General features: G+C 41.4%; 1 protein-coding gene across 1 annotated transcript in view; it reads left to right on the forward strand.

Moving 5' to 3' along the window:
* The window catches only part of LOC104273123 (ephrin type-A receptor 5-like), a 33,184-nt gene extending 16,020 nt beyond the window's left edge, over nucleotides 1–17,164 (forward strand). The window contains exon 3 of the mRNA XM_009868339.1: nucleotides 16,382–17,164. Coding sequence (XP_009866641.1) covers nucleotides 16,382–17,164 — 783 coding nt within the window. The remainder of the gene's footprint in view (nucleotides 1–16,381) is intronic.
* Nucleotides 17,165–23,244: the final 6,080 nt, after the last annotated feature.

The following is a 23,244-nucleotide window of genomic DNA, read 5'->3' on the forward strand; positions in this document are numbered from 1 at the left end:
CGATATCTCCTCAGCACTGCTTGTTCCTGGTTCAGTCAACAGTAAAGGATAGCAAAAATGTGGCCTTTGGCCTTCTGTTCAGAAGCCTTGGGGGTGTTCGGGTTTTGTTTCATTTTAGCTTTATTTTCTTTGAAAATTGGGAAGAATCACACTTTGAGAGCTTTGCCGTGTTTTCAAACTTCCGAACTGACTGGACAGCTGTTGTAGCTCCTTGCAAGATGTAATTGTAAGTGCTGTTACAAATTGTAGGGCATGCACTGACTGTATTAGTTGATTGCAATGCAAATGTATAGTAAGCCTGTAAGTCATAGCCAGTGTTGTGATTACAAATCATTACAATAATGCTAGATTATTCAGTTGGTCGCAAATCCTTCTAGACTATGCAATTAAAGTCATAACCACAAGTATAATCCTGTGAGATAAAGTCACTCCATCACACAATCTCCTTCTGGTTTGCTGTTTGCTTTATTTTGATGCCAGATTGAATAACTGAATGTTCCGATGCAGTTAACTTCAATGGCAGCATATATGCTCTTTGTGTGCATGCTAATTCTGAAGTTTATTTACATCCTTAAAAATACAGATATTGATTAATACAGTAGTTGGGCAAAGCCCTGATGATTTCAGTTCTAGTGCTCAGAAAATAAACCTAAAAATGATGAAGCTTTAGAAAAGTTGCTAATTAAGTCAGTCACTATACAGATCAGATGATCAGAAAATAAATGAGCTGCAGTCATGGATTTGTGGTGTTACATGATGAGGTAGGTGACTGTGAGCAGGTCAGTGCCTCCCTGCAAAAGCAAGGGCTGCAGTCTCTTTGCTGCAGAGTTACAGCGAGGCAGAGTACAGCTGCTGAACAGGAACAAAATAAGGTGTTCACTTAGAAACAGATTTCAGGCCAAATCAGACCTTTTCGCACAGTTTCAGATATCCATCTCCTTTTTTTGTGCAGTACTCCCTAGTTTTTTCTTCATTTGGATGTCATGATGCTTCCAGCGTGGAGGAAACAACAGTGGGCTAAGGAGCAACTTGTGCCTGTCGACCAGAGCCCAATGACTCAGTGTGTTGGAGTCATACTGACAAACACCCAGACCAAGATAATCAAAACCTGTCAGGGGATTTGGTTGTTGTCCTACTTATTAATTTTAATGATAATTGAGTATCTGTGCCGATTATGCAGGCTGTAAGCCCAGCTTCTCAAGTCCTGTATATTCAATTTCAAAGTGCTGCTTTTTCAGAGTCTGATATATTTAACTCAGAGGGGTGGTCTGGATGTGATAGGCAGATAGGCAGGACCTACTGTGTTCTTTGGAGTTGCAGTAACTGAGTCTGGCAGAGCCTGTTTCTCAGAGCCATATAAGTGTATTGAACTGGCAAATGTCTTTAGCCCCCAGGAGATTTGGTTATGATGCTGCCTGTATAATGTTTGTAAAAGGATTTTGCTGTGAAGGTGTTGGAGAGAAAGCAGGGAATCTTAAGCAGCCCTTGCTTGCTGTTTGCAAAGCCATTTTATTTGATGCCACCAGCCCAGTTAAGCCTTTTGGACTCCTTTCTTCCATGCTTCTTTGAGCACACTGAGGTTTTCTGCTTATGGAGTTAGCTCCTCCAGTGCTCACCTGGGGTGTTTTTCCCCAGCACTGTTCTTTGAGAGGCTGACCTCACTGAAGCTGGATGTGCAGAAGTCCCTGCTCATCTCTCCTGTTACTGAAGAGGCTCTTTGACAGAAGCCAGAATCCGTATTGGGCTTTTTCTGTATGAGAGGGGATTTCCCCAAATGAATTCCCTGCTGCATCTGTCCCTGCTGGAAGACCATATAGTGTTCCCACTGATTCAGGATAAAAAAAGCAAAAACCATAGTCCCCTTACTTTCTTTTTATTTTTTTGTCTTTTTATTTTTTTTAACTTTTGTTTTATCTGTTCAAAAATAAAGCAGCAAGGCAAAAAGAGTGAAAACAAGTGTTTCACACATAGTGCTGTGACCAAAGCTATTATTTGGCAAATTTCCGTTCTTCTCTGCTCTGCATAGTTTTAAATCTGAGAACTGAACTAGTTTTCCTCCCATATTGCAGTAAATACATAAGTTATCAAAATGATATTGAGAAAGAAAGTTAGGCAACTCCCTGCTGTTCAAATATGTTAATTGCAAATCATTGACATTCTGGACATGCTGTTTCTGACTGAGTTATATATAATTTCCTTGCTGGTGGAGTAAAACAATCCATTGGAAAAAAAGAGCAATTTTATAGTATTTGCGAGTGTTCTTTATTTAAAAATAAGAGCAGATTTATGTGTGAGCCAATGATAACGGGGTTGTAGCTTCAGTAAGATTTAAGGCTGCAAGTCTGTTAACATGTAATTGAATCTTCTGTTGTATAGTGTACAAATTTGTTCAATGGTCCTTGCAACAGGTCTGTAACCTTGGTTTGACCCACAGTGCACATCCTGGAGACGGATTCCCTCTGATTTAGTCCTCCTTTTATGGCAAGTCCACTATATCACGGAATCACAGATATCCCTTTGTAGCTTGTGCCAACAGCAAGCTCTTCTTCTTACAAGGCAAGTTTGAATTGTGCAAACTTCAATTCTCAGTCAATGGATCTTGCTATGCCTCTTCTTGCTAACTTTGCAGGTAAGTATTAGTCGTCGCTCTTTCTTCCTCAGGCACACAGAGGTCAGAAGCAAGTTAGCCACATCCCAACCTTCTCTTCAAATTTTTATTTTTTTACAGGTTTTTTGTGTGTGTGTGTGTGCTGTAAAGTAGGTCTGTGATTTTTTTGACTCTTTTTCTAGGACCTTTACAATCTGTCCTAGCTGAAGCGTTGCCATTTCAAGTGAAAGTGGCTTTCAGGAAGTGGTCTTAGTAAGATGTTGCGTTATCTTTTTGTTTGCTCCATGAGGCAAACGGATGATGATGAGAAAATCGTCCTTGTGATGGAAGCCAGGTAGAAGTGAAGGAGGAATCTTAGTGGCTACTCGGCTGGATGCTGTGTCAGGGAGGAGTTGGGGTACAGTGCCAGATGTATCTGTGACCTCAAGTCGCGTGCTAGAACTGTGCTGAAGCCTCTGCCATCAGAGGCACTTGGGTATTTGGTAAAGGGGGAATTTCAGGGGAGATAGACATGTCTACTACATGAGTGCATTATGCATGTTGTTTCTGGTGGGAGAACAAGTGCCTATTACAGGAACGCTGCAGCCTTCTAATGCCCTAGGAAAGCTCGGATTCAGTCCTGTCTCAACATCAGCTTTAGTGCAAGGAAAAGCTTCACACCTGCAAAGCCAAATACTTTGCAGCATCTTAGGACCCTGCATCCCTGAACAGAGGAGGCTACACAGAAATCACCTGTGTGATTGAATGGCTTGTCTCTGCTTCAGTCCACATAAAAGGGAAAATTCACCTTTTGTGTATGTGAGTGGTAGAGTTCTTTGGGTCTGGTCCCATGTTGCTCGCACCCAAGGCAAGAGGAAGCTACGGAGATGCAAGAACAGTTTTTATGTCCTTCCCCTAAATGACTTATTCATTTACTTAGTATGAAATTTCTTTCACTGCCTTACTGTTTTAAGTTTCTTTGTGCATGATAATTTATGGATGAAAGCACACATTATTAGAAAGCTTTATGTATTGTGCACTACAGGGGCAACTTTTCAACATCAGAGTGCCATTTCTTCAGCTGTCTAACTTCAAGTGAGTATGTGTTTTGGTAAGAAGAATAATGTCAATTAACCACATAACCTGTAGAAGTGCTGTTTCCTATGCTAATTAGTTATTCTTCCGAGAACTGTATTTTTAATTTATTTTTTAAAGTGCATTCATTCATCCTTTTCCTTTTGAATTTCAACTCTGTGAAACACACATCCCATTTCAACGAAAGAGTCTGAGGCTGAAGAGGGCAAAGATTGAAAGGAGGTTGATTTCATGGTTTATCTGCTACATAATGGTGAAACTGGGTTTGTAATTTCTTGTTTGTGTGAAGTGGTCAATCAGTCCATTTTGTAGAGTGAGTGTGAGGCGTAGAATAGGGGTGGATGAATAATTATTTGCAGTTTCTGTGCTGAGTAGTGCCTTTTCCTCCCAGGGACTCCTGAAGATTATTATTTTTTTTAAAGCAGAAATTTAGGCGATGGACAGGGATTATCTTGCCTAGCAGTAAAATGCTATTGGTGCAGTTTGGCTGTGTTATGTCCATAAGCTGCATAAAATTGAGAGAAACTTGTGTTCAGAGATGGGCCTGCTGTGAAAGTGTCTTTTTCCATACACAAGTCCAGGGGAGGTTCTTGCTTGTGGTTTTCTGACTAGTCCTCAGAAGAAGCACTGAAAGGAAACACCGAAGGCTGGAGCAGTGCAGGATGGCAGGTCACGATTTCAGGTCTGTTGCCACATGGGATGGGCAGGCTGTGCTCTGTGCACTCTCATTATTTCCCATCTTAACCTGAATCTTGTGCTGCTGGAGGAAGGATTGGCTGATGGCGATCTCTCTTCTCCTAAAGGCATGTTTTTAGCTACTCCCTCTACGTTACTGCTTCACCTTCTAACCCAATGTTAATCCCAGTGTACCCTGGGTGGAAAAGAACAGTAGTACGAGCTTGTAGCTTAATTGAGCAGGCAAAGACCTAACAATAGACCAACTCCTTCATTTTGTGTTTCAAATTTTTTTTTTTTGATAGCTTTTCCGCTGAGGAACTCTGTCCTTGGCATTTCTGTGTTCTTTCTCTTTGTGCCTCAGGAACGTGGGCGTGGAGCAGACCATTGTTGTAACCCGGTGAGAGGAACATATGTGAACCTTTAATATATATATATATTTATATATGTTGGTGCTAACTTTTTTTACTGCCTTGCTTAATTGATGGATGCGTGTATCTTGCTGTGGGCTGGGCTACCTAAGCAGATATTTTCATCAGAAATTTCTCCATATCCCCCCTGAAGTTTTTAAATGATGGACGTTCAACTCCTGTAGCAGGTTCTTCCTATGTTTGGTTACTCCTCCAACTTGCAATAATTATGTCATCTTACCTTCTTTTCATAAGTGTTTCATTTCAGTTCCTGGATCTTCTACTTTGATGAAAAGCAATCTAATAACAGAAATTTTCTCTTCATGTAGGTATTGGAAGATAACCATCAAGTTAACACATGGTTTACCTCTTGGTTGGGTAAATATTCTGAGATATTTCTGTTTCTTCTGAAAACTTAAGCAGCTTTCCTAGACTTTGCATTATCACAGCCGGTTGCTGAAGCAGCCTTTGTTTTTGGACTGCAGACATCTCAGCTCAGTATTTAGCACACAGTTGTATTTGCTTTCCTAGCCATGGCATGTTGATATTCAATTGGTTTTTCAGTGGTTGTTGGATGCCAAAAGCAAGCAGGGAGTAGCAGGAGGCTGCAGGTGAGGAAAAGTAGCTGACGAAGTATGGAACCTCTCCAGCAATGTATCTTTTCTGAGATGGTTAGGATACAGGGCATCTGTCATAAACAAATGAGCACATCCATGTTTCTTCAATTCCAGATTTAAAGAAACATTGAGGTCTGTTCAACAGATTTATATCCGTGTAATTGTGGTGCTATATTCTGGTAACATAAACCTGATGTGGTGGGAATTAAATCCAATAGAATAAAAAGTAACTAAAAATTTCATTATGTTGTGGAATAAGCATAACAAGCATCCACATGTATAATTTATTACCTGTAGTGGGTAAGTACTTAACAACAGTCATAGTAAACTCATTCTGTTCATTCATTTTTAGATCTTAGCATGCTGATTCAGACCTTAACTGAAAGTGAATATACAATCAATGTGATGCTTTTTATGCTGTTTCAATAATGTAGGCCTGCCGAGGATCTTTAATTAAATAATTATTCTTTGTTCAATCAGGATGGATTGCTTCACTATAGGGATTGCAGGCAAGAACATGCAAAATCCACCCCGAACTGATTGTGTTTTTAGCTACTTACCATAATCCTGCATAAGTGATAGTCTTTGTCACACAAAGCAGTGAGAGCAACCCAAAACCCCGGAAAAAACTGTGGTCGGATGTTAAAAATGTAATGCCGAATTCTGAGGTGATCAAAGAAAAGCATGCTAAGACCCAATTTGGTGGTGCTGTGAACAAAGTTACAGCTGTCTGACAAAGGAGAAAAGTGGATTTTCTCCAGGGCTCAGCTTCAGCAGCTCGCTTTGTTTTTGGTGACAGCTGTAAGGTGCTCAGCATGTAGGGAATAAGAAAAATCTGGGGCTTTAGTTTTCTTACTGGTAACCTCATATATTCAAGAGGTGGCAAACAGAGCTGTTAGGAGGAGGCACGTAATAAATTACATGGTGTACGTGCCTGCTGTGCGTGCCAGTTCCTGTAAGAGGGTCTGCACGGGCAGAGCAGCCTTCTCATTTCTTCTGTCCAAGTGTACTGGAGATGCAAAAAATGTGTTTTGGTGCGGGGCTGCTGCTTGTGGCATTGCGCGACGCTGACTTCAGCTGCTGCTGCTGCCGCGGCACGTCATTAATGCAGCTCCCAGCAGCCGGACTGAGAGGACTTCAGCGTTTATTAGGGGAATATAATCATTTAAGCCTGAATAAGCTTCAAAGCTCTAATGTGGCTGTTTGGCCAACAGAAATGAGATGTAAATTTGTGCTGAATGGCCACTGATTACAGAAAGATGATTAATGCAAGATTTAAAATTGATTTATGGGTGCAGTTGTCAATGCTGTGAATGTAATATTATCTCTATGAAAAGCTTTGGGTAGATTAGAGACCAGGGAGCAGGGGCAAAATAATGCATTTACTGGAGGGTCTGATACGGTGCGTGGGCCATCTATAATCTAGGCAAATTTGGTATACGCCTGAGAGGTTAGGCTTTGCCAGCACAGCACATGGATAATTGTATCACTTTGCCTGAAATACTATAAAACAGAGAAGTTTAATCTGTTTTGTTTTCACAAAATGCACTTTTTGATCAAGTATTCTTTTCTCTTTTATGGGAAACTTGTAAAAATGTTTCCTCACTTTCAGGGAATTATAGATAGCTGATGAAAATGATAAATATGAGGGATTTAGTTTAGTTTTTGCAAGTTTTCACTGTTGTGTGTGTTAAAAATAAGCCAAATGCTTTGTGTTATTCCAGTAGTGTTAAACAGTTAGAAGCCTCAAATAAATTATGATTTATTTAAATATTAGGATAACATTAAAGTAACAAGGAAAACTTTCTTTCTTGCTGCTTTTCAAAATTATTCTGTGAACTTCTGATGTCATCAGATGATGATTAAGGTGAACGATATCCTAAAAGCTTTGAAAATCTAAGCATTTTGTTATAAATCTAAATAGCTGCCATACTGGGAGTCCTGAAAATCCACCTCTGTCAGTCTTCCAGTGTGTTAAACTGTGTGATGTCAACACTGTTTGTTACAGCATTTTCTAAATTGTTTCGTATCAGTTTTACATTAAGCAGTAAAAAATGATTTAATGGTATTGTATCTTTTTGTTGCCTCTTTCATATAGCATGAAAGATAATCTTCGTTGTCTTAACCTTCAATTACCGGACTGCAGTTTGAAATGGATATTTTAATTCAGATGTAGAGAGAATTTCAAACCTTTTTAAAAAAATAAAATAAAATTGGGCGGCAGGGCATGTTTGCAAATAACACATTGCTTTGTTCTGGGAAGGGGTCAGAGCAGCCTCTGATTAGGCATTCTGGAGAGAGGCTGATACTCCTTTTCATTTCAGTTGTGCTAACCTCCAGCTGGGTTCTCCTTCCATTTGGATGCTGGTCCTGACATCTTTCATTGATCATGCAAATGATGAAAGTGTGAGCAAAACTTCTGTGTGTGGTGGTTTTTTTTTCTTTCTTTTTTTTTTTTGCGTTCTATCTTGGTGTGCAGCACTGAAAAGTCTAGGTGACTTTGTCCTGATGTTTCTTCATTTTTCAACAGCTTGAATCGTACAGGTCTCTGAACAGATAATATATTTCATCATAAGCACGCACTGCAAGTAATTCTTAAGGCTTAGCTGCTCTTCTTTCTTACATGCTTGCTTGAGTGGCACTTGGTTTAGCAAATTGCTCCTTGTGTTTTGAGATACTGTCTCAGCTTTACAGAAATCTGCATTGTTTATCATCTTGTCAGTAGTGCAGAGCAATCCAGGAATTATCAAAAGTTTTGCATTAAATTATACCAAGGGAATTTTTACCGAGATGTCTTGTGCACACCCTGCTGCAGAAATAGGTGTGGCAACAACCTTTACGTGTGTATTACATAGAAGAATACTGAGAAATTGTCAAGGTAGCAAATTCGAATGTTTAAACAGTAGGAGCTGATGATTATGAAGTTCTCCATGCAACTTTGTGACTTTCATTTGTCTTCACGTTTAGCACTTCTGGAAAGGAGCAGTCATTCTTAGTGTCACAGTTTCAGCCTGAGTCTTTCCTGTTGGATGTTTTCCCTGAGCTCTGAGCAGTGTATCTGTGAGAACCTGTTTGGCATTACTTCGTGGAGGAGCAAGATTTCTAGCAGTCCTGATTGTGCACGGGTCTTTGAAAGTTTGACCTGGATGGAATTAAAAAGATCCAAAACAATAAGATACAGAAGTATACATGGAGATGCTTACGTTCTCACTTCTAAAAACTGTTGGGTTGGTTTTTTTGTTGTTTTTTGTTATTTTTTTTTTTATAGCTGATTGCTGCTGATTTCAGTTGTTCTGAGTTTTGGAGTGTGCAGCTGGCAGCTTTGGAGTTGGGATGGAACATGATGGTGCTGTGAACATTTGCCCAAGTAATTTTGAGTGTGGTTCTTGTTTGTAGTGGAGCTGAAACATTAACCATTCCCCCATCTTTGCTAATCCCACTCCTGCCCCCATCGCAGAGCAAAGCAGTACATAAAAAGCCTGGCACTGAGTGAAATTGAGCCTTGTTAAATCTTGAGGTAATGGCAAGTGACATTTAACGTTGGAGTAAGGTCCTTTTTCTCTTCATAACACCTTTGCTGCCCTTTGCTTTTTAAAGTGTGGGGGTTTTTTTGATTTGTTGATTTTTTTATTTTTTTTTTGTTGGAAGGTGGAAATAGAAGTGACTTTGTAAGTCTACTTTCTGCTAGGCAAATATCACGTGGGATAGTAGGGAATACATGAATGTTTGGTTAATATAGAGATGGAGAAAAAAGTTCACTGGTCAGATGTGGCATATCTCAAAAAGCTGCTTTAAACTTCCAGTTCATACTACTGTGCAATTTACTTCGCCCACCTATGTTTTAGTTTATGAAAAATGCTACTTAGATTTTGTCTGGGAAATCTCCTGTAATGAGTGAGGAAACTCAAATTTACTTCACGTAACTAACTTCAGGATATGTTGAGGCTGTGTAATAACTAGGCTGTGCAGCTTAGTGACCAGAGTGGCGTTGTAAGAACCAGCAGAAAACTATAATCCAGTAGTAAAGGGAGAAGTAAAGCCCCAAAAGTTGTGGCATTCTTATTTCTTTTAATTGATATTCCTAGTTAGACAAATTGAGGGGTATTTGTCAAATCACTAGAAAATATTAAATTTCTTCTTTGGAAACTCAGATTTTTTTAATTAATTTCATTAGACCAGATTTCTGCCTGAGTAGGGAGATTAATCAGATCCTCTCTGTCCTCTGTGTTTGTTATCCATTATGTTTTTTGCTTGACTAGTAACTGCTGTCAGTAGGAATATATGTCTCTATGTATAAATGTCTTGGTTGTAAAATTGCCATCCAAATGAGGCTTGAGCCTTGGGTGGGAGGAGTATCAGGTGGATCAAAATGGTAAGATCCTGGGCAATTACAACTGCTTCTCCTATTTAAAGATTTTAATAAACACAAGGCCAAATACTGTTTGTATTGAACTCACTGCAGTTTCCTTTCCACATTGACTCCTGCCCTTAAAAAGAGCCCCAAAACCAGACTGAAGCTGTGTAGGAATCTCATTGCTTGCATTGTAAAAGTGGATGTTGGTGTTAGAAAAGTTGACTGCACAAATATTTTGTTGTTGTTTTGGTAGATGAAATTAAAAGTGTGCTTAACCTTAAAAGAACTAGTTTGGATTATTCTAGAAGAGTTTTCATATTAATTTCTTTCCTCTGTTTAATTTCAGGAAAAGAAAATGGTAAACCTATGGTTTGAGGAGGCTGTCAAAATCAGTTTTCCCTCGTATTGTTTTTTCTCGTATTGTTTTTTTTTTTTTTTATTAAATCCTGTCTCCTCCCTTCTTAACTTGATCCAAGTATATGAATTGCTTTGCTTTCCTATTTATTTCAAATTTCCGATTTACTAGAAAGTGTCATGTGGTCATGGCTGGTGTTCTTCCTTCGTCTGGTTGGTGCAGGGCAGGAGAGCGGATACTGTCACGCTGTCCCAGTGAGCAAGCATCCTGCCCCAGAGCAGTATTTGAACTTTAAGCCTGGTTTGTCACACTGACACAAATGCTTATGAATTGTTGCTCGGGAGCTTTGTTTATAACAAGATTCAGTGACCTGGCAATGGTGGAAGAGAGATGGGCAAAACCAGTTTGCCTTCTGTGCTGTCTGGAGGTGGCATGTATTGAGCAGCGTTTACCCTGTAGATCTTGAGCTTCTTGCCATGTCTGCTCTGCTCCTGGCACTGTTGCTCTGTCAGCGATAGCAAACTTGCGGAATTATGTCAGGTCACTGTGTTTGTCTTCTGCTTAAGAGTGTCTTGCATCGTTGGCCCTCACTGGAAGAGGTGACCAGGCTTCCTCAGTGCTTCATCAGGTGCTGGTGGACTTTGCCATGATCAGTAGGTCATATGAGTTATATACAGAATCATAGAATGGTTTGAGTTGCAAGGGACCTTAAAGATCATCTATTCCAACCCTCTGCCATGGGCAGGGACACCTCCCCCTAGACTAGGTTGCTCAAACTCCCATCGAGCCTAACCTTGAACACTTCCAGGGATGAGGCATCCACAGCTTCTCTGGGCAAACTGTTTGGTGTCTCACCACCCTCATAGTAAAGAACAACTTCCTAATGTCTAATCACAATCTACCCTGCTCCAGTTTAAAACTATTTCCCCACATGCCCTTGTAAATGGTCCCTCCCCAGCTTTCCTTGTAGGCCCCCTTCAGGTACTGGAAGGCCACTGTAAGGTCTCCCTGGAACCCTCTCTTCTGCAGGTTGAACAACCCCAGCTCTCTCAGCCTGTCCTCACAGGAGAGGTGCTCCAGCCCTCTGATTATTTTTGTGGCCCTCCTCTTGAGACCATGGACCTCCAACAGGTCCCTGTCCTCCTTGTGTTGGGGGCTCCAGAGCTGGACACAGTGCTGTGGATGGGATCTCACCAGAGCAGAGTAGAGGGGCAGAATCACATACCTCTTGCCAATGCATCACTTTAGAGGGAGCTACAAATGAGGTGACTTTTGAGTACTTTTGATTTTGTGTTGTTGTCCTTTTTGAGCAAGACTTTTTCTTTTAATGAAGACTGAAACACCCCAGCAAAAGCAAGGACTCTCTCTTAATCATACAACTCCAGAGCCGAAAATCTGAGCAATGCTGTGCATCTAGGGGCACGTTGATAAAACTGACAGTCTTGGTGCCAGAAGTAGCTGAATTTGGGGACTGGCATGTCTGTAAGTGATGTTTTGCAACAGGCAGGACGATGACACAGTTAGCCTTATTTTACAGCTAGCACAGCCTTTCAAAACCTTCTGCAGTGCAGAAGAAAAGATGTGTAGTGCTCTGCCTGGCTTTCACTAGAGATTTAGCCTTACGTGACCTCACTGAAATCACTGAAACTGTGCAGAGGAGAGTCTGCTTCTTATTTGCTTTAACTTTGTAATACGATAGCAGGTGGAAAGCCAGCAGGCAGCTAAAAAAACCCACCTCAAACACAAGTTTTGGGGTTTTGTGATGAGGGGAAAGCAGCAAAAGGAGGAAAGGAGCTGGTTGTGAGATAAAGTTGAGTAGTGGGAAGGAATGTGTGTGTGGGAGCTGAGCTGGAGGCTATTGATTAGCAGCCAGGTCTTAACATCAGCTGCGTAAAAGGAAATCGAAGAGACTGCCCAAATACTACCAGGATAAAAGGCAGGATAAATAACACAGAGCTGAATGCCGGGCTAGGCTGCCCTTCTGGAAGGGCAGCAGGTCTCCCCTTTTAAATTGGTGTAAGGATTGCATAGCCACATGCCGTGCTCTCCTCTGCACCAGTGTGTGCTCGTGCTGGGTTTGACAGCAGGATTTTTGGGTAAAATTAGCCTCCTCTGTGGGCAAAGTGTGTGGAGTGTCTTAGATGCTTCCACATATTCAAAGCCTGGGATCTGAGATCTGTGCCAGGCTTGCCTTTCTCCAAGAGAAAAAGATGAAAATGCATAAATCCTTTTTCAATTTTATATATTTGTGTCAGCAGATACCTGAATTAACATGCATGTATTGCAGAGCTCCACGTGGTGGGGTGGAAAATGAAATGGGAGAAGATGAGGCTTCTTGTACCCGGAGAGCCTGTGCAATAGGTAGTGGGAATAGAGGCTGATGGCACAGTCCTTGGAGGGAGGGAGTCCTGCTGAGAAGGTTCCAGGTGAGTCTTAGGAACTCCTTTGCTTAGTGCTCTTAAGCTCCTTTTCCCTCTTAAGACTCCTAAAATTTTGCTAAATGACAGAATTCTCTCTGAGCAGTGCTAGGATATGTGGAATTGGGAAAGAGGCTTGAAATTTCCACACCAGCTTTAGTGGCTGCTGAGGAGAGTGACAGTTACTGAAGACCTATAACAAAATTCTCCTTACAAAAAAACTAAGCAAAACTCCCAAACCAAATAAATAAAAGCTCTGAAATCTTCATCCATGCTGTCAGTATTTGGTTTTGGGGCAACAGCCTTTCGGTGTGCTGTGGTAACAAATTGCAGTTCTGGAATCCTGGAGATCAGAAAACAAGCCTGAGTAGCAGACAGCTGGTGAATGTGTTTTAAAATTGTCTGTTTAACCCAAAGCTGCTCCACTGAATGCTTTTTTAGCTCTTACATTTTTAGTTAGATGTGTGATATCTGTGGCCTTTCTAAAGGCAGACAGCCTGCATGAATTGCATGCTTCCTATTGATGGAGCTGAGTGAAGTCTTTAGCTTCTGTTAACTCACCAGCAGTAGTGTACTGGAAATTTCTGATTCAGAAATAGGTCTTCTATAAATGATTTAACACCAGGCCATTGAAATGCATTTGTGTTTTCCTTCCTGGCGCTATTAGAGGCGTAGAGAAAACATTTAGCACCAAATTAATGGTTGCATTTTTATTTTAATCCTGCAGATGGGGTTGATTTATATCTCAAAAATATGTGCTGCAGAGAGAAATTATAACATTACACAATTTTTCATTTGCACTTATTTTTTTTTTTTTTGCCAGTATTTTCAGCTAGATGCTATCTCTTTAATGTGGTGAGTTTTCTTTTTTTCATTAACCATAAGGCGCTGCATTTCATTCTCTGGTTCGTATTCCTTTGTCAGATGAAATGCTTGTTTGAGGTCTATAGTGATGGGGAATCTGGGTACAGGCAGATGTGCAGGGGCTCTTACCCCCATCGCCTTCTTGTGGAGGGATAGAAAAACAGAAGGGTGCCAGGCTGCCTACAGTCTCTGGGGCACTCCTGCAGATAGGAGAGAAAAAGATGGGATTAAATGACGGAGCAGAGGCTTTGTACAATAGGGAGCAGAGACTTTGCACAATAGCGGCTGCTCTGATAAAATCTGGTTGCCTTTCCCTTGAGGATTATACAAAGATAAGCAGCCTTAACTCATTAGCACCTCCCTTTCCTCTTGCTCTCTAATAATTGCTTTAGGTTTGATAGCAGATGTTGAAGGCAGGAATTGGTCTGTACTGGGGTACAGTACTGGAAATGCAGCACATGTTAGGCCATGTGCCACTTCTTGCAGCTGAGATTAAACGTGTCAACTGAGAGTCTATGCTTAGACCTTTCTCCTCACTCCTGTTTGGTGGTCTTGGTGCATGAAAGCAACCGTTAGAGTCACTGGATTTAGTTATTGAGCAATGAGCTTTTTTGTACTTGCTCTAGCTAACACAACTCCTGGAGCAGGAATTGAAGTGAGCTTAACTTTGTAACTCTGGAGAGTATGATGGTTTTGTTTTGGAAAATTGATCTGGCAAGTATTAAAAAAAAGAGAGGTGATGTTTTTCAGTATGCCTTCAAGCTAGGTCACTAATAATACTGCTGCAACATCCCAGTGTTTGCAGACATCAGTTCTCTCGAAGAAATACACATCAGATGCTCCCTAAACGTTATACAGAGCTACACTGTGTACCTTGTGGCCATCTGTACAGGGTACCCACTTGCTAAAATTGGTTGGAGCAATTTCCAGCCATAAAAACTCCTGCAGGAGATTAATACTTCTCCGTATCTGCTGGTTGATCTATGTGATTGTTTGAGTGATCCTCTGACTTTCAGCCAGAAAAATCAAAGATTTAAAGTCATTGAGGTCTTTCCAGAGCTATATTGGGATGTGCTTACCTGTCCCCCAGCCAATTAGGCAGGGGCTCCTGATTGAGTTAGGGGGAGTGGGGGGAATCCCTTTTCATCAGAGGGAAAATAGCCACTGTGATATAAATAAGACTTCGCATTTTTATAGTGTCATCTTAAAAGAATCCACTTGGAAGCATATATGTACAGATTATTTAGCACTTACATTAACCACAGTATTTAAAGAATGATGGTTTTGCTGCTTTTTAATTTCATGTATGTAAACCCTCTCTTTTTACTGGAACGTAGAGAAGGTAGCTGCAGATCTGTGCTATCTTGTGTACCTTTCCTGTGTGTTTTCTCAATTGCTCTACTCTCTGTGCTTCTCCTCAAAGTTAGGCGTGAATCCTGCACAGGTCTGACCAGCTTTCGCTGCAAGCGTTTCTCCAGGTCACTCTGCGGCACTACCAGGAAGGACAAAGTGAGAAGTATGTGTTAATCACAGGAGGGTCATGGCCTTTGTAGGCTCAGGGACAGAAAAAGGGCTTAGAAATGAAAATACTGCTTAATATGACAAAAATGTCCTCAGGTCATGTTCTTCACTGCAGGAAGACTGGTGGTACATGGTAACTGCGCATTGCAGAAGGCGAGTGGTGCTGAAATTGCTGAAGTTCTCATTTTCGCATCCCAGGCCAGGAAGGAGAGGAGATGCTTTTCTGCTGCGGTGGTATTCCTAACTCATTCTGGACTGTAGCATCAGGTTATCATGCCACTTGTTGCTGCCATTTTAATTTAAATTTTCAAACCAGCATTTCCCTTAAAAACTTCATCATGTTTTTGACTCTGAGAGTGTTCCCTGTCGACTCTGTGGTAATGGCATCTGGCTTGCAAAGGATCTCAACTCCACCTCAGGTTGTATTTCTGATGGAAAAAAAATAATGGCATTTGGCCTTAGGAGATATGAAACTTAGAATATAGCTATTACCTTGTACCTCAGCACCTTTAAATTATGCTCTGTGCATTTCCTTTGTGCTGTGTCTGCAGCTCTGACTAAATGGGGACAGCAGTACTGAGCAGAGGATGGAAGAGGCTTGGGGAGTTAAGCCTTTGCAGATGAGCAGGTCAAATACATAAGGGAACAAAACTACAAACATCACCTGTTCTCCCAAGTTTTTTGCTGCACTCGTATGTGTTAATCTCTTAATGTGACACTATGGTTATCAAAAGCAGAGTGGAAACTACTCTCCGTCTCTGTTGTAGGCACTATTGTAGTGCTGCTGACTGTGCTGTGCTCAATCAGGAAAAAGCATTTCTTCCAAGTGATGCACTTCAGAACTTGGCCAAAATAAAAGTTGCTACAATTCCCACAAATAGCTGTGAGAAGTTATCTGGAGCTCTGCTTTAAAAAACTTGTGTGGCACACAGGTAGCTCAAGATTTGCAGATCCCTGTAACCTTTATTGGAAATAATCTCTGCATGAGCAGGAACTCCTCTGAGTAGCACACTTGGGAAGAGCAAAGGCCTATTTATTTAATTTATCTTTCTGCTGATTTTCTGGTTGACTGTTTGGTGGGAGAGAGAATAGCTTGGAGAAATGTTGTCGTCCTCATTGCTTGGGCAGTGATTTGAGGATGTGGTAGAAAGGAGCCTGGGGCTGTGGAGACAAATGAACTGTAGCTTTTTTCTCCTATGTGGATACATTGGAAAAGGCCAAGTCATGGCCCCATCTACTTTTTGTTTTTTTCCCCGACAAAGTACTAGTGGATGAAACTAGCGTTATGTTTAGTGACTTCTGAAATATATAAAACAAAAGGTTTTAAGTAGCGTCCGTTCGTATTTCCATATTTCTTTTTTCTGAATTTTTCGGGAATGTGTCAAACCTCCTATATGGAAAACCTTGCTCTTAGATGGGGAAAGCTAAAATCTTATGGGAGCTGTAACTTTCTTTAAAAAAAGTAATACCTCTCCTTTTTATACAGTGGGAAGAAATTGGTGAGGTGGATGAAAACTATGCTCCGATACACACATACCAAGTATGCAAGGTAATGGAACAGAATCAGAACAACTGGCTTCTGACCAGCTGGATCTCTAATGAAGGAGCATCCCGCATCTTCATTGAGCTCAAATTCACCCTGAGGGACTGTAACAGCCTTCCAGGAGGACTTGGGACTTGCAAAGAGACTTTTAACATGTATTACTTCGAATCAGATGATGAAGATGGGAGGAACATCAAAGAAAACCAGTACATCAAGATTGATACCATCGCTGCTGATGAGAGCTTCACAGAGTTAGACCTTGGTGACAGAGTTATGAAGCTAAACACAGAAGTGAGAGATGTTGGGCCCCTAACGAAAAAGGGATTTTACCTTGCTTTCCAGGACGTGGGTGCCTGCATTGCCCTGGTCTCCGTGCGTGTGTACTACAAGAAGTGTCCATCGGTAATCCGCAACCTGGCTCGCTTTCCTGATACCATCACGGGAGCAGATTCCTCGCAGCTGCTAGAGGTGTCGGGCGTTTGCGTCAACCACTCAGTTACCGACGAGGCGCCCAAGATGCACTGCAGTGCTGAGGGGGAATGGCTGGTGCCCATCGGGAAGTGCTTGTGCAAGGCTGGGTATGAGGAGAAGAATAACACCTGCCAAGGTAAGGGTGTGCAGGGAGGGTGCCGTGTCGAGGCCATGTGCGGACTTGGCTTTCTTCTCTTTCATGTCCTGGTTGAGTTGACAGTGGTTTGGGTTCTCACTTCCACTGAGTTGCTTTGAATGACCATGACAGTATCAAGACAGAGGCTTTAGCTGGATGTGTCGAGACTTGACACCTGTGTACGAGTTCTTCCAATGCTTACAGGGCTGTGGACAGGAGAATCTGTCATGCCACGATTACCTTTGGAGCAATGTATTGTTGGTTCCATGAGCCAGTTGCAACCCTGTCCATTCTTTTTCCTCACTATTGGGATTTCCTTATAAATTTTAGAAGCTTGGTTTCTTATTTTCTGGACTGTACCAGCTGGAATGTTTGAAGTTAATCTCCCTATGCAAGCTGCATTTTGGTTTTGAGTTTAATGGAGTATGTTTGGTTTTTTTATCTTTATCACTCTGTTGTGAGGGGAGGTTGGGAATTTAATGTTTTGTGAGTTAAATTATTTACCAGAGAGAAAAATCAATCAATACAAAGCTACTCAGCTGTTCAGAGTTAAACCTAAAACCCCTCTGATAAAAAGGCTTTGTATGCACTGAAGTTTTCACACAAGTAGCTGGCTGAGGTTCCAGAGTTGCTTGTTGCCATAGGTCTCCTGAACCATCAGTGACCTTGTGCAAGAGACCTAGGGTCGCTGAAGCTCAAGACCTAAAAAAAAGAATGAGTGTAAAATAAGTGTGTGTAATCTCATTTTATGGTTTGCTGTATTACAAGTTTGTTTATAAAATTTGCCCTTCTGCTGTAAATATGTAACAGGTAGCTTAAAACCTATTTGGACATAAGAGAAAGAGAAACAAAGATTTTAATGCACTCTTCTTTTTTGCAAAATGATTATATGTTGGTCATCAGTTCCTTCTTAATTATGTCGTATTTGCAGCCACTTAGTATTAGATAACCTGTGGGAAAGGCAGGGAGATTCTTCTCCAACCGAAGCGAGTATTGCATTTTTCTCTTTGCCTCACTCCAGACGCTTGTTCTTGCTGTTTGTAGTGTTGGTGCAAAGGATAGATCAGTGCCCGTCCAAAGCAAACTGTGGCCTTAATCCTTTAGACCTTGGTCACACGTTGTGGCCCCTAAAGATTACATCCTCAAGTCTCTTCAAGGGTTGATTTGGTGAGAAAATATAACTCTCTTTGTTTATGGAGAAATCTCTAGTAAAGAGCAGTTGAAGTGTGCTTTTTGACCAGGATAGTTTCTTTTTCTGCAGATGTAGTCAGCACAGCAAAATCTGACTTGGGTTTGCTTTTCCTGTGCCAGTAAAGATACTTGTCCCGTTTAGGAAGGAAGAAGAGTCGGACTTGATACTGTACAAGGAGAGCTTGGGCTGACATTAGCCCAAGCTGAGGAAACCTAGACTGTCCCAGATGAGGGATGTGGGTCAAATAGATCAGCAAGGATCCGTTTTATTATGGCTAAAAAACCTGTGTCCCAAAGTAACATGCACAGGTTGGGTGCTATGTCTAGACACTGACTTCAGTCATCAGTAAGAATTTTTGGAGGAAGGGGATACATCCATTATTCACCTTTCAAATCCTGCCCTCCCATGTGGCATGAGCAGCATGGTGTGTCCCAAAGCACTCCTAAAGATCTCAAAAATGAAAAGAAAAGCAAAACAGCAAAAAAAAAATCCAAACTAAAAAATCTAGACTGGTTTAAACTAGAAACCTGAGGCTGTCTTCGAAGAGCCTACTGTGTAGAGGAGTTGGGTCTTTGGCAGTGCTGAGACAGCAATCTGGGACATGCTTTCAGAAGACCTTAGTGATTTGAGTTTTTTTTTTTAAATTATTTTTCTTAGCCAACTGAGAGTATAGCATCTCACCTTGCAATTTCTGACTCTGTTGGTTAGGACTGATCATAATTTGGAGTGCGAAGGTGCTTTGTGGTGATGTACCCTTTGCCCTTCTGTCATGAGGCATACTCACATCAACTACTCTAATACTTCACCTACAGCCTACACCCTTGGCAGGAGTTTATCACTTTAATTGCTCTAGAGCTGTTAAAGCTCCTAGTTCTCATTTGCAGGGAAGCCCTAAATTCCGTCACCAAATCAATGGGACTTTGGGATCCAAGTGCCTTCAGCAAAGTCTGTTTGAGGGCCCCATTTGGATGTCCTGTGTTTAACCCAGGTCATCGTGCCAAGTATTTCCTGCTATTTGGCTCCGAGATGCTCAGTCGATAGGAGACGTTCAGCCTTAGGCCATTTAGGAGGTCTTCGTTCAGCGTGTATGGAGTTCATGCTGATATCCTGTGTCAGTAAAATGCTTTCTGATTTGGATATTGCTATATTCACAAGGATGAGATTATTTTTTTTTTTTTCCCTAAAACAGTAAAGGAACTTTGCAGCCCCATAAGCAGAATAACAGACATCAAAAGTCTTATGTGCTTGTAGATGTTTTTCTTTTTTCTTTTTTACTTCATCTCCCAGCCTGACTGCTCTTTAGGAACCGCACTCCGTGCTCCTGGCTAACATAATGATGGTCTTGGCACTCTGCAGTGTAACTTTGACAAACACCTAAATAACTTCTGACCTTTAGTTTGTAAATCACTTGGGTGCATCTTGCAAGTGATCTCCTTGCTGGCTTTCACTTAAGCATAAGCAGGTTATTGGAGGCCGTGCTTTGGGGAACGTTTTTAAGCCTGGCTTTGTTTATTAAAATTTCTCCTGCGAAGATGACATTTTCCAAGCTCTAGTGTCATGTCTGGACAGAGCAAACTCCACTCTCTTATTAGAGGTGATGTAAATCCCAGTCATCCTCACAAACATATGGGAACTATTGAAATCCCTTCTGCCTACAAATCATTAATTGGCAACGATGTTCTGAATTCATCATCTTGTCAGCAGGGTTCCTGTTTGAAGAAGGCACTGACAGTAACAGCTGAGCAGTTTCTCTCGCTGGGGACACTGAGGCTGTAAATACAGCATGGTCTAATCTCCTTATATATTGTGCTCGCTCTCTCAGTTAATATGGGCAGCTAGGTAGTAGTTACTGTAAAGAAACCAAAATGTTTGGATTTTTACACCTTATTTGGTGACGTGGCCCATTTGTCAGCAACTGCCATGGAATTGCTAGAGGTAAATTGTGACTGCTTTGGAATGTGCTTATAAAAGATCAATATTAAGTGTTAAGGTTCATTATTCATAAGAATAAATTGCTGTACTAGTTAATAAGAGAAACGAAAGCAGTTGCTCTGTGAATTTCTACACTGGTTTCCAGAGTGGCGAAGTGGTGCTACTAAAGCTTTTTGCGTTGCCTCAGATCACCAAACAGGTCCTTGAGAAAAATGCTTGGTTTCAAATCCGGCTCATTTCACGTCTCTGCCTTAGCAGGCAGTACTCAGCAAAGTTGAGGACCAGATTCTAAAATGCTGTCAAACTTGATGTAGCACCTGTCTAGGTGCCCCAGTTTATGCTTTCCTTCTTCCTGCACTGGCACAGATGAGTTTTATTGTGACTTCAATTTTAGTCGCTACTGTACACAACAGGGCTCACCATTGGGGTTTGTGTAGGAAATTAATAAAGTTACTGTGAAAAGGGCACCTTCTGGCACTTCCCTTTGTATTTATCCTCACCTTCAGCCCAGTATGTTCTCGGTGAGAAGTAAGTAGTACTTATTTTCGTGCCTTTACAGACTCTGGAGTCCATGCTACTGGAAGGGAGGGGATTGCTGACACGTTAGGCTAATGAGACCCAAATACTCTAGCAGCGGTGAGGTTCTGCCAGTGATGGGGGGCTGCAGAGTGGTAACTGTGGAGGGAGTTGATTTTCAGAGCCTGATATTTTTTTAGCTGCTTTTAGAGCTGAATCACAAATTAATTACATATTTGGGAAAAAAAAAAAACAAAACACAAACCCACACAACAAAACTAACCCCCCCTCCAAACAAAACAACTTAAAACCCCAACAACAAACCCCTGTGCTGAGTGAGAACCAAGCTGAAAAGGCGAGTAACGAGTTCAGGAGGTCGTGAGGCTCTCTTTTTCCAGAGTCGGTGCATGCTGTTACTTGAAGAGACAATAAGAGGAGAAAAGGAGTACAGCTGGTTTTGGCCAGCTACAAGGTGTTGACACAATTACAGATGTTAGAGATAGAAAAAAAATTATAGGAAAAAAAAAATCAGTGAAATCTTTCTTCACTTTTGCCACCTTCTGAGGAAGACCTTTGAAACTGAGGGCTGGAGGGAGAATGGGTTGAAGTCTGGCTCTTTGGTTTTAGAAAAGAACTGCTGCCAGAGGAGCTACTTGATTTTGGTTTTTTTTTTTGGTAGAACAAGTCTAGAACGTTCAGGCTTTCTGCTGTCTTAAATATTGATGTTTGTTTGATTATTCTTCCCTTAATCAACTTTGCTGAACATACCTCAATGCATTTACAAAACAGTATTTCTTTTTGCTGATTGTTCATTACTTGTGTTGCAATTCAGCTGAGCTCCTGCCAAGAGAAATGAGAATTTCTTACAGAAAGCAAAGGCTGCAGAAAAAGCAGGTCTTTTATTCTGGATATAATTAAAACTAATTGACAAAGGTAGCTAGCTTATGTAGATCAGAAGTTTACCTGCATAACCAGTTCTGGGGTGATTTTGTTGCTGCCTGATTAGGGGCAAAGCAGAGTTACTCATCTTCCTCTGAGAGTGGTGCAATCAGTGCAGACATTTGAAGGCACTTTCCTGGAGCAGTGATTGCCCCCCTGTTGATCAGCTGTTGGAAGGACGTTCAGAGGCAACTGTTTTTTGCAGCCCTGACAGGAGCAGGCAGGTAGAGGTAGTGACCTCTGGCTGGCGGGTAGCAGAAGAAGGGTTGGGAAACATCTGAGGGCTTGCAAAGGCAGCGATGGCAGAGCCACGCTTGATGACTGTTGTGTTTCTGTGTCTGCGCAGAAGTTATTCCAGTGAATGAAGCACACAGCTGATACCATACCTGTATTTTTAACAAATTCACTCTGTGTGGATTTCCCCAGGTGGTGCAGTGCTGCAGCTCATCTGTTGCCTTTCCTGTCCCCTTATTTCTAGGAAATGGCCGCATGCTGCTGCACAGGTAACCTTATTTTGGAGTTTGGGCTTTTGCTCTGGAACAGACGGTGTCTCTGGTTTTGCATCTGATGTAGGCACAGGAGGGAGGCAACTTTTCTTTAACCCCCTCCACAACTTGCCTGCTTCTTTGCCTCGGGCTGACTGAATTCTCACTCTAAACTGCCTGTTACGGATGTTAGACAGAGAGTGTACTGCTGAATCCTGCCTGTCTTGTGGAATACTTCCCAGCTGGGACTCAGGTGAATACGGCAAGTGTGCTTTTACCCTTTTGGTGGAGTGGAAAACAAGCAAAGTCCAGGGATTAAAAAGAAAAAAAGTCTTTTTTAAATTGTTCTACTGGGAGGTGATTACATGGCAAGAAAAGCGTTGATGGAAATATTCAGTATGTGAAGAATACTGAATCTGGAAATACAGTTGCCCCTCCAGGGAGTTCTTTGCCCATCATTCATACTTCTTATGCGTTTTTCTGATTAAAACCAAATTGGCTGGGAGTATAGCATAGTAGGTGTTTATATAATTATGAGCTGAAGTGCCTAGTTAATTTTAATTAGGCACAAAATGAACCAGTTTCAGAATAGCTGAATTTTTGGCCACACAGTATGTATTATCTCTTCAAATGTTTAAGAAAATCACTTGAATGCTGTATTTCAGCAGAAGGCAGTTGTCACTGGAGGGGGAATGGTTTTTATTCTGTAGAGACGTATATATTTAGGTGTTTTGTTCTGCAGCTGAGATAATTAACAAGAGCAAGGAAATGTTTACTGCAGATCAAACCTGTGTTGCAACAGGATTGATTAAATATTACTCATTTATTTTATTTTGCATGTGTGTTTGCCTTCATTATAGGAGGCATGGTATCTGTGTATAGGTGATATTTCATCCTGTGCTAATGAGTTGTAACCTTCTGCACTACCTTGTATGCGTGTAACCCTGATGGCTCTGAAGATCTTTCCTCATTTTGCCGTGATCCTTTTAAGGCCATGACTTTGACCAACTTAATCTTACTGTTCTTTGCACTGTGGCAGCTGTGCAGTCACCTTCCAGAAGGACAGTTAAGGAATACTTTTATTCCCTCCACAAAGTATAGATTGAGCAGTGCAAATAAAATAAGGTTTGAGAAT

Source organism: Apaloderma vittatum, unplaced genomic scaffold (assembly GCF_000703405.1).
Source record: "Apaloderma vittatum isolate BGI_N311 unplaced genomic scaffold, ASM70340v1 scaffold14274, whole genome shotgun sequence".
Classification (NCBI taxonomy): domain Eukaryota; kingdom Metazoa; phylum Chordata; class Aves; order Trogoniformes; family Trogonidae; genus Apaloderma; species Apaloderma vittatum.